We start from the raw sequence: 15,654 nt of genomic DNA, 5'->3' as shown, positions 1-15,654 counted from the left end.
AGATGAAAACCTTTGTTCTAGCGCAATAGTTTCACCTGCCATTCATATTCCTTAAGCATGTTAAATACCTGTTCTACTTATTGCATATTACATATCAACTTCACCAATTCAGGACCAAAGCAATAGGGAGAAAGAAAAAGAAAGTTAAAACAAGTTTGTATGCACACGACTGTCGATGGTTGATAAAATAAACACACAAATAAATAAAGTGGATTTCCATGTCTGATCATGTCTATTTGTTACTGTTGTTCATTCTACACCAGGCTCTGAACCAGCTGTTTGAAAAGATCATGGCACTAGACATTGATGAACGCCACCTCTTGCGTCTGGGTCACGGAGAAGAGGAGCTGGAGACTGAGAAGGACTTCAGCAGGTGAGGACAGCAGGGGACAGGTGGAGAGAGGATACACACTCATAGATGAACCTAAACAAACAGAAATGCAGATGTGAAATTGAGACCAGTTGATATCACACATCCAAGTGTGAAAGTGCATTCATCACATGGTTATAGACTTACCGTACATATGCACTACAGAGGCGGCCTTCACAGTTTGATCAAAGCTGACAACACACACAAGCACACGCAGACACACATAAAAGCTACCCAGCTGCCCACATACATAGGTAATTAGTCTGAGCCAACACAGTGACAGGGCTACTTGATACTCTCATATGCCAGGCCATGGACCTGGTTTATCTTCATTAGGCAACATTGGCCTCTCTGGCCTTTCCACCAGTGTAAGGGATTTCTTCCCTCAGCTCTGCCCTCAAGGCAATTCTGCCTGATGAACCCTTTCTTCACTATTCTGTACCACAATAATTGACCCCTTTGTACTGGCCAATATGAATAAATACAAAAAGAATGAATACATATCATTTCAGGTTGTAAGACACTGAGAATATTTATGTAGCTGGGGTTAGAAAGGAGCATCTCTTAAATCTCTGCTGTATGACATTACCTGACTGCAATTTGATCAAACCTAAATGTTGTTTTATAAGTAGTTGAAGGACTTTCCTTGACATACTAAAATACAGTGTTGCTGTTCAACCAGCACTGGTGGCAGGGCACAGAACAATTAGCCTCAGACAAGAACCACTAGAGTCCTGTTAGGGAAGCCCCAGTGTTCCCAACTCACTCACGACTTTGTGTAAGCTCCACTGTATGTGTGTGTGTGTGTGTGTGTGATGCCTTGAAGGATAGTGAGTCAGCCCTTACTACTGAGACATACTGAGATGGGAAAAGAGAAAGTGGGGGGGGCAGCACACTTAGAGCATTTGACAGACTTGAGAAAGTGAGATTATCTCAAGATACCCAAAACATTTACAGTTGTGCATGACTGCTGCTATATTTAACACCATTATTAGATGAATCAGAACTTCTTCTTTTACTAGCAAAGCTTTAGGGCCAGAATTAGAACACATAAATAGCTCTTTGTCATTGAATCTTTAGTTTTCATGCTGTTACTGTTCATGCTTATACTATTTGAATTTTCCTTATAGCCTACATAGTTAATTACCACCTTATCCATCTGTGGCACTGAGCAAATTGCACCCTATTGCAGCTTTTAGCAGCACTTCAAGAGGAGGAAGGGAGGGGTTATGCATGATGCTCGTTCGTTATACCCTGTGCATATCTACTGCCCTATATGAGTGGATGACTGTTGTATGAATAGCAGTGTATGCAAACTGGGGATCTGCACATAGAAGCAGTCTGTTACTTTCTTAAATTATGCAGCTTCATAAACATAAAAGAGTTTTAGCTAGCAGCATTTAATATGTTCCCGCCTGCCTGGATGCCTCATAACAACATGCAGACTCCACACTCCTTCCACCCCACTGACACCAGCAAGAGGAGAGAGCCCGAGAGTTTTAATTAACACTGTATACGAGATAAAAAAAATGGAAGGCAGTGCTCCTCCGAATGCCTCACAAAGGGAAAGCTACAGCGCTATCAATTAACACTGCCTTTCTGCATTTCATGATGTATTTTGTTCTGCTTTAATTTCAATCTAAATGTAAAAAGATATTTTTTGGGAGTCGGTGTTGGTGGCAGTTGGGTAGAGACCGCATTTATTTACACCGTTTATATTTTTCTCTAGGTTTTAGTTTAAAAATAATTAACTTTTATGTGCTGTTCACAACCGTGCATCTATTCTGGGTTTTCTGTCTCGGGGAATAGCTGAATGTATTACAGGTCTGACATCCTGGGAAGCAAGGTCATTCTCATTTTTGTTTAATTTTATTCAGGCCAAACAGGCAGAGCAGAACAGTGTGATTGTCTTTGAGTCACCTGCTGACTGAGGATCTTTGCAGAGTATCTAAAAATAGAGTTCACCACCAGTATTACCCTATGACCCCTCCCACTTCCTGTCTGTGTGTGTTGCTTGTCTTGTTGCCACCTGCTAATTGCTTTTTAAGTAAAATGATTTAGCTGCACAATAGGATGCATGATAGAATCCTAAACAAACCTTGTGTGTTGTCAAGGACACCCATTGCCCTCTCAGGAACCTCTGTGCTCCAGTGGGTCATATTGACAATACATTTAAAATATTGTACCGTGTAAAATACTGCATGTCCTCAGATAACCATGCATTTTGCTCATTCTCAACCAAGGACAGAAACATAAAATTCCACGCAATCAACCCAACAATCAGATAACAACCACCAGATCAAGATTAACTCTGCTCTGTTAATCAATTCAGGCAATAAACAACCTAATGCCGCTCTGGGAAGTGATCCAGATCCGATCAGAGACTGCATCCACAATGAGAAGAGACTTTATCGCACCTGTTTGTTTTATGTAATGGTTTGTCTGAGGTCTCTGTCTGGCCTTCCACAACAGCATGTAGGTCGATGAACGTGGGTCATCACCAGTTGTGGGGCATTACCAGATGTGCCAGATGTTTAGTAATAACATCAGAAAGTCACTGCATAAACATAGTTTGCTCCTTTGCAAACAAATGAGACCATAATCTGAATTAATGCGTGTGTGTGTGTTAAGTTGCATGTAAATTGATAGCTGTTGACATTGTTAACTAACTACTGAGCTCTCTGTCTCCAGATACGGCCGAGTAAACTATGTCCTAGCCAGAAGACTGGAGCTCCTTAGAGAGGTGGGAAGGTTACAGGAGAGCTTGGATGTCCCTGGTGATGTTTCTTACACCTGTGAGACTGCAGGACACTTCTACCTGTACCAGGTAAGGCTATCACAAGGTGTGCATGTGTTTCTATTATCTGCAGAGGGTCACAAAAAGTAATGGTCAACTAAGGTTTTTAAATATATATATATAATTATAATGTACAATTTGTTACATGTTGTGCATGATATTACATCAAGCTTAATGTAGATCTAGATTAATGTTCAAATAAAATTCCTAATATAATAAAAAAAATATATATATTTTAAATATTTTTTATTTATATCTGTTATTATACATATATATATATAATAACAGATTTTTCTCTGTTCTAACATTAAGCTTTTTACATCCTTGAAATTTGTGTTTGGATATTAGTATTGATTTACAGAAACATAGAGTTCAGGTCATAGAGGACATATTTTGCAGAATTGATTAGAATGGATTTCTGTATCATTTGCCCTGTTCCTCAGACATATTCATGCCAGTCAAATCCAGATATAATTGAAGCTTCCATTCCCCAGACTCATTGCTCTTTTTTGCCTAGACAGCAAATACTTCAATACAATCTCAACCCTCGCTGTTAATTCCTGTCACCTAATTATCACTGTCCTCTTGGGCTGCTGGAATAATTCTGCTGCTGCAGACAATTATTTACCTGCATTCCCTTCATTACAAGGGAAATAATAAAGACATTATAGACACTTGTAACAATAAAAAAGGGTCATGATTTAGAGGTCATCTTCAGTTTCCTTGCTTTTTTTTCCTCCCTTGAAATTAAGTAGCTGTTTGTGAATTATAGTATCATCGAAACAGTGCAAGGATGCCAGTGACATAGTCATGGTAGTCATAGCTACACACTACATCTTAATGCCGCGAGTTATCTGGTGAGTCGAAGCAAACACTTGAATAACACGTCTGTTTCTGATGCTCATGCTGATAGTCTTTGCACCTTGACAGAACTTTGACAGTTGTCCTTCACACAGACACAAGACTGTGGTTTATTATGAATTTGATGCTACATAGAGACTCTCTGAGGTCTTGTGTTTGGCATAGCTCTTGAAACTGGCCAACAGTGTAGTTTTTAGATATTTGATGATTCAAATGTCCTGAAGTTGTTTGTGTGGTGAAACTGTGACCAAAAGCACACTACTCTGTCAACGGTCAATGGTCAAAATGCTTATAGATATACTTAAGGTGCCGATGGTGATCTTAATAGTCCTTTCAAACAGATGTTTAACATGCAATTAAGCTCAGCCCTCAAGCAGACTTTTTAATGGTATCCTTAAAGTTGTTATTTACTGGGGTATTTATAGAAGTAGGTTACCCTGCTGTGTGGCTGAAGATGGTTTATTAGGTGCTCAGCAAGAGAGTGAGGCTCTCATTTATTCATTTGTGTGTAATTTGTTTTTAGTTTTCTGCAGAAAATTATATGGAAATTACAGCGTGCACCATTTAGGCTGGGTAGAGGAATGAAGAGCCCCCAGTGTGTGTTAGAGGGGCATTTTTGTAGACATCAGACAGGCATCAAACAACTGGAGGCTAGTTTACTACACATCGCTATACCAGAAATCTTAGCTTAATTGATGTATGCAGTTAAACATTTCTTAAGTGATTCTCTGAATTTAAAAAGGCATTGTCTGTCATTATATCCTCAAGACCACCAGTGATGCATTTTAACCTGCTCTACCTTTTGATCGCTTATCCAAATACATGCAATACTGTTTTTCTCTCTCCGAACTACAGGTGATATCTCGCTGGGAAGAGTATATGAGCAAAGTTAAACCTAAACAGGCCAAGAAAGTGGAGGTGGAGGCTGTGGCTGCACACTTTCCCTTCCACAAGTACTTCTCCAACGCCCCCCAGCCTGTGTTCAAGGGCCGGTCATTTGAGGAGGACATGGACATCGCAGAGGGCTGCTACCGCCACATCAAGAAAATATTCACCCAGCTGGAGGTAAGGAGGCCACTCACACACACACACACACACACACACACACACACACACACACACACACACACACACACACACATACACAAGTGTGCTAGTTCCTTCTCTGCTGAGCAACACCCAGTGGGATGCAAAGAGGTTACTTGAGTGCAGTAAGACACAACACTTTTATTTATTGAACATAATTGTTGCTGTGTGCATTTTAATGTAAAGAACATTGACTTGAGCTGTAATGAACTAACATGTACAAATGCACATACTACACACACTATCTCCAACTAATTAACCCATGTAGCCCTTTCTTCTTTTTTTAAAAACTGAAACACATACACACACGCGCACACACACACATACACCCCGGCTAAGTTGGTGGTATTTTTGGCCCAACATTTCAGATATGCTTGTAGTAAAGATAAGCAACATGACAATTCCTACTGATCTTTCTTACTTTTTTATCTGTCACTTTTTTTCAAACTCTTTCACACTCGTACAGACACTCAGATGTTATCATTCTGCCTGAGCCCATCGAGTATTTCAATAGGGATAACAATAACATTTCAGATTTATGGGAACACCAAGAAGGTCCCGGAAAAGCAATAAAGAAGTTATTGGCTGGAGGTAATATCCCAACACATGTGGTGACCTTGATTTATCTGGCTGGCCTCTGTATCACTGCATCACAGTACCTCTCCCTCCTCCCTCAGCCTCACCCATGCTGCAGTGAAATCTGTACACCCATTAAGAGGCATTGCTGTCTGCGGTGCAGGGTAGAGAAGGCAACATTCTGCTGAATTTGCTGTCTGTCTACCTTTTCAAATGTAAAAGCAGTTTTGAATAAAGCTGTCATCGGAATATCCTAAGAATTTATTGCAGTACAGACAGACAGAGACACAAAGTGCCTCCTAGACAGACATCTCCTATTTCCTCTCTGCAGTCTCGCAACATCTTTACCACTGTTTACTTCTTTTTTGATTTTTTATCCCTCTCATCTCTTCCTTCAGTGTCCGTTAATCCTCACCATCTTGATTTCACCCTTCAACCGCTGTGGAGCCACAGGGGTTAAAAATAGATCTCATCAATATTGCATGTTTTGATTGGTTTAATATTAATGCTAAAATAGTAACACATCAAATATTTATACCCCAGTGCTGTCCGAGTCTACTTCTCCCGTCTTCGCTCCCTGCCTCTCTCCCTTCTCTGCCCCTACACAGCTACAGAGGCAACCTGAAAGTAGCACGCCTGTTTACCCATATTCCCTGTTTTGTGCCTCCCCTTACAGCGTGGTTTCCACAGTGCCATGATATTGGAACTCTGAACTCATTTTTTGATTAAGCATGGGCCCTAAATTTTCCGTTCCAGTATAAGTCATGTAATAAAATCTGTGCTAAAGTGCTCCTCAAGCTGCAGTTATTGAACAGCAAACTACACCCAGTATACTCTCTGCATAACAGCCCTGCGGCTCGCCGGCCTCTGTATCACTGCATCATGAGAAAGGGGAGAGTGTTTCTTAATGAGAGTAGAAAGCAGAGGGATTATGTTAATGATATGTTTCGTTAAGGGCAAGAGATGTCACCACACTATTCTGTGGCTGTCTTTTAGTTTGAAGTTATGAAGTGTCTGCAGGGAATCCGAAGAAGAAGCAAATGGAGCTATGATGAGTGCTAGGTTTTAAGTTAATCTACTGGGTTTACAAAACACTTTTATTTTTCAAATGTGGGTAAAGACAAGAGAATATTGGTTATGTTATTGAATACTAAAGTGACTTTTTGTGATAGAGGTACTGTTACTTCACTGTTGTTGATCATCTTATCGATTATCTTAAACAGTAATCATTCATCATTTTGTCAGTATTGCCTCGAAAAAATTAAAGTGAAACATAAATTAATTCACAAATGCATTGACATATACTAGCTGCAAAAGTCGTGGTTGCTATGTTCTTCACAAAGGTCTTTATTCAAGTAGGTTTTAATTGCTTATGGGAGTTTATGGTTTCTGTTAATATCTTTCGGCTGTTTGTCTCCCAAATCACGTCTTTTAATCAAATGTTACTGTGCACAGTTATCAACTCCTGACCCTCTTCTCTCTTGTCTACCCTTGAAGGAGTTTAGAGCCTTCGAGCTGCTGAGGAGTGGACTTGACCGCTCCAAGTATCTGCTAGTGAAGGAAGCTAAAATCATCGCTATGACATGCACACATGCTGCACTCAAACGTCATGATCTGGTAGAGCTGGGATTTAAGGTAGGCTCCAATCACTTATTTATTTACCACACGATAACTTAACTCTGTTATTTAAGTATGTTTTAAATTGTGGATTCTCCTTCTTAGTATGACAACATCCTGATGGAAGAAGCTGCTCAGATTCTGGAGATCGAGACCTTCATCCCCCTGTTGTTGCAGGTAAGTCTTCTAAGTTTAAAACTTGCTTTGGGACTAAGACTGTCCAACTAAAAAATGACACTATTGTCAAAAACCCCAGCCATGCCCTGCCTGAAAACTCTATTCCAAGTCTACATGCTATCATAGGTTCTGATATGAAGCATAGTTTAATCCTTTGCTTGGGACTGAGTCTTCTACTATCTGACTTTCCCTGTTATGTAACGTCTGACTGGACTGATGGGCCCCAAACAGAGTAATGGTGCTTGTCTTTGGTAGTTGCACCTAATTGTCTGAGATAGTGCTAATGTCTGTTTACAGACGAGATCATTAAGCTCATCTGCCCATTCAACAACCCCGCTAGAGCTCCTCTCTTTATCTCCCTTTTCTTAGTGAGCCATAGTGAGGGCCAGACATATGTCACAGTGAAACTGTGTATTCCTCCTGCTTTCCTTCCCTTTCATTATCCAGCTATTCAAACCTCATCAGTGATTTGAGTGATTAAATCAGCTCTTGACTTAAAATGGTTAGTACATCCATTTTTTCTGATGTCAAGCTCCAAATAAACCAATGATGATAATGAGCAAAATCTGGCAGCATGACGTAGGCATGAGTAAAACACACTGCATTGATCCTGCATGCTTAACTGTCCACCTGGAATGTTAATGTTATTATATTTTGATCTGATTTTATATACAGAATATCATATTGTCAAGTCATTAGACAAAAACCAAAATGAATAAAGCTGGACAGTGTGGCGTAGTTATAGTGCATTGGGATTAGACATCTGCACATAGGTTGGACTTTACAGGCTAGAATTAGTTAATTTACACTGGTACCTTCAGATGAGCTGCAACATTTATTTCCATCATCAGATTTAAAGGAAAAACCTCAAATCAACTTTTCAACTGTGCCAAATGCAGAGATGCAGAGATTTTATTCAGGCTAGTACTGACTTCTTTCCTTCATTTAATTATTCTCTGTATTTCTTCCCCTCTCTACAGAACCCAGAGGATGGATACAGCAGGCTGAAACGTTGGATCATGATTGGAGACCACCACCAGTTGCCCCCTGTGATCAAGAACATGGCCTTCCAGAAGTACTCAAACATGGAACAGTCTCTCTTCACTCGATTCGTACGCCTGGGAGTGCCCACCATAGATCTGGATGCGCAGGGCCGTGCACGTGCAAGGTGGGTCACCAAGCAGATAACATAAGACTATGGTCACTTTCAGCAGACTTCATTTTAGAAAAGATTCAGCATCTTAGTGGTTGGTGATGTTGCCACACAAAAAGGACATAGCAAACAGTATGATAATGTTTTTATCTCCTCATTCCACAGTCTGTGTAACTTGTACAACTGGCGCTACAAACACCTGGGAAACCTGCCTCATGTTCAGCAAATGCCTGAGTTCCAGGTGCCTAACCCTGGCCTGACATTTGACTTCCAGCTTATTAATGTGGAGGACTTCAATGGCGTGGGAGAGTCTGAGCCTAACCCTTACTTCTATCAGGTCAGTATTACACCCCAGGGTACACAAATACACACACAGCACAGTGGTTATTTGTACTCAGGGTGCATAAGGTATTAAGCACTTACAAAAAGTTACTCTCTCTGCATCTACCTTATGTTGATACATACATTTGAACCTCTCTTTGATTTTTCTTTAGATATTAAAACCAAAACTAAAATTGTTAAACAATAGGTAACCCAGTGCCAGCTATATGTATTACTCTATATGCATTACTACCCATTATTCAGTATCTACACCCAGTATTCAGTATATCTACAGCACAGGTACGTACACAATGTAAGAAGAACAGCAGAAATAATTCAGGTTACACAGTGTGCGGCCATTTATGTGCAATTTCCCAGCACAGTTTACACATATACACACATATTACACTTACTTCCACCAGAGTAGCAAGCCGTAGCCTCTCAGCCATAGTTGTTGTACAGCAGTTCATTCAGTTTTTAAATTTTAATGGTTTAGCTACCAGTCCATATGATATTCCATATGATATATTCATAACCCTGAGTGTGGCTAACACTGGCTGCCCTGCACAGACCTGTGGGTTTGTCCTTCACACCAGGAGCCAGATTGTGTTTCATCCTTTCATCCTCCACATTGCTGAGACACTCAAGATTGTGTATGAGCGGGAGGCGGAGTTGATCATTGTAGATTTTAATAAAATATTTAAAGTTAATAAGATTAAACATAGACATGAAACTAGTAACCTTTTCTGAAAAAACTGTTTTCTTTTTTGTTTTGTTCTTTGTTTTTGTTTAAATTAAGAAAAGAGGCCGAAACCAGAACAGTCGTTTTACTATAAACATCATTTTAAAGTACTATATTGTTAAGCTATGTGCAAAATAAATGTTAACAGTTGTGTCACTGATTCATAAGTAAGCTCAATGGACATGCTTTAGAGAACTTCATGAATGTAAGTCCAGCCTCTGGTCCTGTGCATGCTCATGCCCCTGAAGCTTCTTATTGTTCTTAAATCCAGACCATGTGCTCTCCTCGAGACACCAGGTCACATGAACCTCAACTCCATTTGCCTGTTGCCATTTTGAGGCTCCTCAAGGGAATTGGCAGGATCACTCACTATGCCTAACACACACACACACACACACACACACACACTCACACACACATTTTCTTTGGAACCAGAGGGGAAAATTGGACACTAGAGAAGTAAATGTATCCAGTGTATGCTTAATGCCTGTCACAGCTGAACAAACACGCCTGAACAACTGCTTTGCACTCATACAGGAACTGTACACCCATCACATGCACATACAGCCATGCGTGTGCACAGACCAGCAGAAATCCAAAGGTCTGTCCCTGCTTCTTGCCTCATTTGCTAAATCACTTTCCACACGGGGTCGTAGCCCATTGATAATACTCCCAAAGTTGTCAAATGGCTCATGAAGAGTAAGATGCTTATCTAAATCAACATCCTTTGTTGATCGAAAAAGGCTTTTCAGCAGCTGCCATTAGGGCTGTTAGTGTAGGCTGTTCTGCTTCACAAGCTATATTTAATTTACATAAGAGCAAATGGCACTGTGGGAGTTATCACAGGTAAACTATATAGATATATATAGATATAGATTTATAGCTCCTGCTAGACAGTGATGTGTTTGTATCTACATTTGTCTGCCCCTTTTCCATCCTTCATTTTCCCCAGTTCTCATGCAGACTAGTGGGCAGATCAACAGTCTTGTCGATTTTCAGATTTACTTCCAAAGTAGTTTGAAAAGACCAAAATTCACCCTCTATCTTAATTACAAACCTCAACATATCATGTGTATCAGTAGACACATAATCAGAGTGCACATTATTGTGTGAATTTGTGCCATTTGGACAACGGGCACAGAGGAACAAAGGCTGTCACAGTTTTTGTGTTGACTCCAGTGCAGCTGGATCAGGAACTGTTGATGAGGCTTCATTAATTATTATCAAAGATGTGAGACTGCAGTCCAGGCTTAATTGAAACTGGATGAATAATGCATACTGTGTAGGCGTTTTTGTTTTTTTTTTCGGTCACATTTGAAGGGCAGAAGTGTAGCCTCAAAGCCAGAATGCACATACTGAGGATTTTGTTTATTACATTGAATTGTTAAGTGGGTGAATGATTCCTTCAGTGTTACCCTTCTTGTTCAGTCACATTTCGAGGACAAACTCTTGTGATGTTGTTCCGGAGCCTAGATTTGGAATTAGAGTCAGGTTAATAATTATAATAAATAGGCATGTTTACATGTTTTAGGACAGTGTTGTTATTATTTTTAGTTTTTAATTACATGAAATAAAACTGAATAAGATAAACTATCTGGAAATGATTAGCAGCAGTATATCGGAAAACTTGCATTTCCTAGTTAAAATGTAAATATGGGTAATATGATAAGGCTCAGCCATCAGACTAAGTAATGAAACTTTTGATAATCCAGCCTTTTGTCACACTTCTAAAAGCAATTAGCTATTCGGTTAATCTTTGAGCCACTTAAGAAATACTAAAGCAACAGTAATAATATGTCATTCATTCTCTGTGCTTCTTTGAAACGGGGTCCTTCCAGCTGTAGTGTGCTGATAGGTAGGAAGACCAGTGTGATCGGGTACTTCCTCCTCAATACTGTCAGTAATGTTTGATTCACTTTGTTGATCATTTGTTTTTGAGGTCATGCTAGTAGGCATGAAATGCATACTTGTATGTATTATGTACACACTGTCTCCCAAACATCTGTTCAAAATATGTTTTGTGTAGTTATAATAACATTAAAATGTTATTCTTGCCCTCTTTTCTCTCTCACTCTGTGAAGAACCTGGGAGAGGCTGAGTATTCTGTGGCTCTGTACATGTACATGCGTCTGTTGGGCTATCCTGCTGACCGCATCAGCATCCTTACCACCTACAATGGACAAAAACATCTGATCAGAGACGTCATCAACCAGCGGTGTGGTGGAAATCCATTCTTTGGACAGCCCAACAAGGTAAGGACACACATGCAGTAGTTAATTTACAATCCATGTGTTATAGTCCGTGTTATTGTTTTTATAAACAGCCATCCCTCTCTACGTATCTCTGTATGAAATGTAAATTAGGGAAAGAAAACAATATAAAGACAGCATGGGTTTAATGAAATGCTGGCTTGTACATATTTCAGTATTTCACATATTACACATTTAGTGTTGCATTCACAAAAAGAAAGAAAATATTTCTTTATTATTAAATTGTCATAACAAAAGAAAATCAATATCAGCCGGGGAAATTGCAATAGGTGCACTTCTACTTCTAACGTGCTGCTCACACTATGGCTCTTGTGAGTCTATAATATTCTGTCTCCTTGTTTTTTTTTTTTTTTCAACGAAAACGAAAAAAAGATTTTGATAAAAGTTTTATTGTTTTCCAAAATACCTTTTTGTCAACAATATAGCTATATGTTGGTACAGTCACAGTTAGTGTTTAATGACGTCAGTTCCATCTTGTCTTAGTCATGGGAAAAAAGGTTGTTAACGAACATATTTAGTCATAGATTTATACATACATGAAGTGTTCACACTCCTTGTATCACTTGAGGGTGATACATTTCTTCTCTCCTGTCAGGAAGGAATTCACAGCTCCAACAGACATGGTTTCACCTCATGTACAGAGTGTGTAAGAATACTTTAGTAGAAACAAGCACACATGCACATAAGTACAGTTTCTTCACACCTTCAGATGACACATGCAGCCTATGCAGCAACCTCATATCCTCTGTTGCGCTGAGAGAAATTCACAGCTCCCTATACTCACAAGACCTTTGATGTAGCTGCTTCCCAGTACTGCAAACACACACATACACACACATTAGTCTCTCTCCCTGTGAAATTTAAACAGGTTTGTACATTTAAATGACACATTTTTCAACTGTTGTTATCCGTCAAGTGTTACATACAGTAACTCCTCAAATTTAGTGGAGCTGTATGTTTCCTGCAGGAAGGGAAATTAGGAGTGGCTCATGGAGGTTCACTCAACACTCTTACACAAAACAGTATTGTATTTTTGTCACCCTGGCCTCCATTGTACGACTTCATAAAATCATGGCAAGATTTTAAATGAGTGTAGAGTAAGGATACTTGAAGAAGTGTACCTGAAGGATATATATATAAACTACAATACATATGTTGTAAATGAACAAAAAGTGTACAGCAAAGGAATAGCTATATCAGACTTTATTAGTAGGACCATTGTTGGTTTTGGTCTTTAGTATTATTACAAACACAAATCGCAGCTACGTACTGTTTAATAATTGTTTAAGCAGGCAATAATTGGATCCTTTTTATGTTTTAATGATGCGTTCTACCACCTGCAGGTTTGAGTGTATAACAATCCTCTGTTGTGTCTGTATTTTGCAATGTGCAAGCTTTGTCTCCAAGTATATTCCTTGTTCTGACAGCTAGCCAGAAATTGTGCATGGTCATGTTAAATGTCCTGCAATGTTAAGAAAGCGTCATTCAGTGTGCTCGTGGCCTTAGTCAGTATGCTTGCCCAGTTATAAAGTGACAGGGGTGACAGGCTGTTGGATTAGCTGAGAAGAAAGATAGCTAGAGAGGGAGATGGATGAAAAAGAGAGAGGGGCTCTTGTGGGAAAATGCTGAGCATCTAAAAGGTCACGGCACTGAGCACTGGGTTCACAGTGTCTGACAATGTGTCAGCAGCTAAAACCAAGCAAATGTCAGCAGCCAGCCCACTTTACTGGGATAACTTTAATTAGACAGAAAAGGAGTGTAAGGCCAGTTAGCACCAGTCACAGTCCCATACTCAAATAAGCACACTAGCCCAAGCTGTCTACTGAATCTTAAACACAACATTTGCATGCAGTTATGCATCTTTAATGAATGTTTTTTTTAGTTAACTCTGGGAATTTTATAGATGAAGTCAGTTTGAGTTCCCTTTTTGTTGGTGCTGTATGTTTTAAATACCAGGGTGTTTATTCATCTAGGTTGCTAACCAAGACTTAAACACATAAATACAAACTGGATTTGGAGTAATAACAGCTGCTCTTGTTTCACAAATCTTGGTCAACAATTGTGATGTGATGGTGGTAGTTGAAATCCATCTATAGAGTCAAGTAGGGTGTGCCTGTGTCCATTTTTTGCATTCCTCCTAGCCCCTCTCTAGCATTCCCACATTCATAGACATGACTACAAAGAGACACTTCTCCCCATCCCTCCTGTAAGATTCCTTCATTTTGTCAGAGCAGGAACCTTAGCAACAGAGAAAACAAGTCCTGCTGTCTGACAGCAACCAGGATGTCTTCTAGACAATAGATTGGAAACGTGTCCTCTTAACATGCCTCAGCAAGCCTTTTTAGATGCATTTGAAATCGTAAGACACGTGGATATGAAGCCACAAGAAATGAGGCATTTCACCGTTAACTCAAGTCTCCTGTGAAAAATGCAACAATCCGTTAGTCTGACATCTGCACATTCCCGGGCGTAATTGCCATGAATAAGATATAGCAGGATGGATAGAGAGAGTAAGGAAAGGAGAAAGAGAATACAGATCCACCATTGACTATCAGCTGAGAGACAGTGTGTCATTGTCTTCATGAAAATGAGGAGAGGGAGGTCAAGATGGAAGAAAATGATTCTCTGTCAAATAGCCCCTATTGGCAACAAGCCGCTTGTATTTGTGCTTACATGAGCCTGTGTGTGTGTGTGTGCAAATATGTGACTCATAGCACACTGTTTGTGTACTTGCTTGTATCTATAGTCATGCATGTGCCACAATGACATGACCTCTGTAATTCACTCCCTGGAAGATTTCTCATAAATAACTAAACACCATGCAAAATGCTGTGCCTTGGGGAGATTCCTTATCTGGGCTTCGTTGTCACTGTCTGTGGGCTAAGAATAACTCACTCTCTTAAGCACCCCTTCTCTGCAAAACAAGTTGCACTGTTTCACTTTAAACTATGTTGTATAGTCGGCCACTTTAGTCCACAGTTAGTGGCCTACTTGAATGGAGGGTGCATTGAAGTGAAGTGTGTCTGTGTGTGCAACATGTGTGTGTGTGGACATGTGCATGCATACCACGGCTGTGTGACTCGAACATTAAACATTAGACTTGAACGTACATCCAACAGCTCATGCTGTTATAAAACCAACATATTGTTGCCTGCATCTGTTCTACATAGCAACAGGGAGACGTAAATAAATATTGGTCTACTACCTCATTAGCTCCATCTCTGTCTTTTACACATTCAGACACACTCTACCCCTACACTCCTTTCCCAAAAGCAGGTTTTTGGAGGTTAGGCAAATGGGGGGTTCAGAATCAAGTTGCATTAGCCAATAGGAGGTAACCATAGCCACATGATGATTTATTCACCATGGCTGGTTCATCGGTTGACAGTGTGGCTTCTCAAGAGTGGCTGATGTCCTATTGATCCACTTTAGAAAATGGATCTATAGAGGAAAGGCCGCTTTCTGCTGGGGTTTGGGTTTCTCAACATGTGGCCTATATAACCACACTGCAGTATTGTCTGTACAGTAGAAAGTAGGGACATATTTGTGTAGTCTTTCTCTCAAAAGGTTTAGGCTAACAGTATTCCTTCAAGCTAGGTTTCCATTAGCATTAAAGATGCACAGAAAGTCTAGGCTATATCCACTGGAGAATGAGAAACTGGTGTTTTGACAGTAAGACATGAG

The 15,654-nt window shown here is 39.9% G+C and overlaps 2 protein-coding genes across 2 annotated transcripts in view; one reads left to right on the top strand and one right to left on the bottom strand.

Annotated features, from left to right (window-relative positions):
- aqr (aquarius intron-binding spliceosomal factor) overlaps window positions 1–15,654 on the top strand; it is a 46,701-nt gene that overhangs the window by 24,215 nt on the left and 6,832 nt on the right. The window contains exons 25-32 of the mRNA XM_053336027.1: window positions 264–373; window positions 3,062–3,197; window positions 4,884–5,093; window positions 7,188–7,325; window positions 7,413–7,484; window positions 8,465–8,652; window positions 8,803–8,974; window positions 11,782–11,952. Coding sequence (XP_053192002.1) covers window positions 264–373; window positions 3,062–3,197; window positions 4,884–5,093; window positions 7,188–7,325; window positions 7,413–7,484; window positions 8,465–8,652; window positions 8,803–8,974; window positions 11,782–11,952 — 1,197 coding nt within the window. The remainder of the gene's footprint in view (window positions 1–263; window positions 374–3,061; window positions 3,198–4,883; window positions 5,094–7,187; window positions 7,326–7,412; window positions 7,485–8,464; window positions 8,653–8,802; window positions 8,975–11,781; window positions 11,953–15,654) is intronic.
- Window positions 383–15,654, bottom strand: part of stxbp6 (syntaxin binding protein 6 (amisyn)) — a 190,686-nt gene continuing 175,414 nt past the window's right edge. Inside the window, exon 7 of the transcript XR_008323096.1 lies at window positions 383–424. The gene's annotated coding sequence lies outside the window, so the exon portion shown is untranslated. The remainder of the gene's footprint in view (window positions 425–15,654) is intronic.

Source organism: Scomber japonicus, chromosome 16 (assembly GCF_027409825.1).
Source record: "Scomber japonicus isolate fScoJap1 chromosome 16, fScoJap1.pri, whole genome shotgun sequence".
In the NCBI taxonomy this organism is placed as follows: domain Eukaryota; kingdom Metazoa; phylum Chordata; class Actinopteri; order Scombriformes; family Scombridae; genus Scomber; species Scomber japonicus.
Note: the sequence above shows the minus strand (reverse complement) of the source record. Positions and strands in the feature narration are given on the sequence as shown.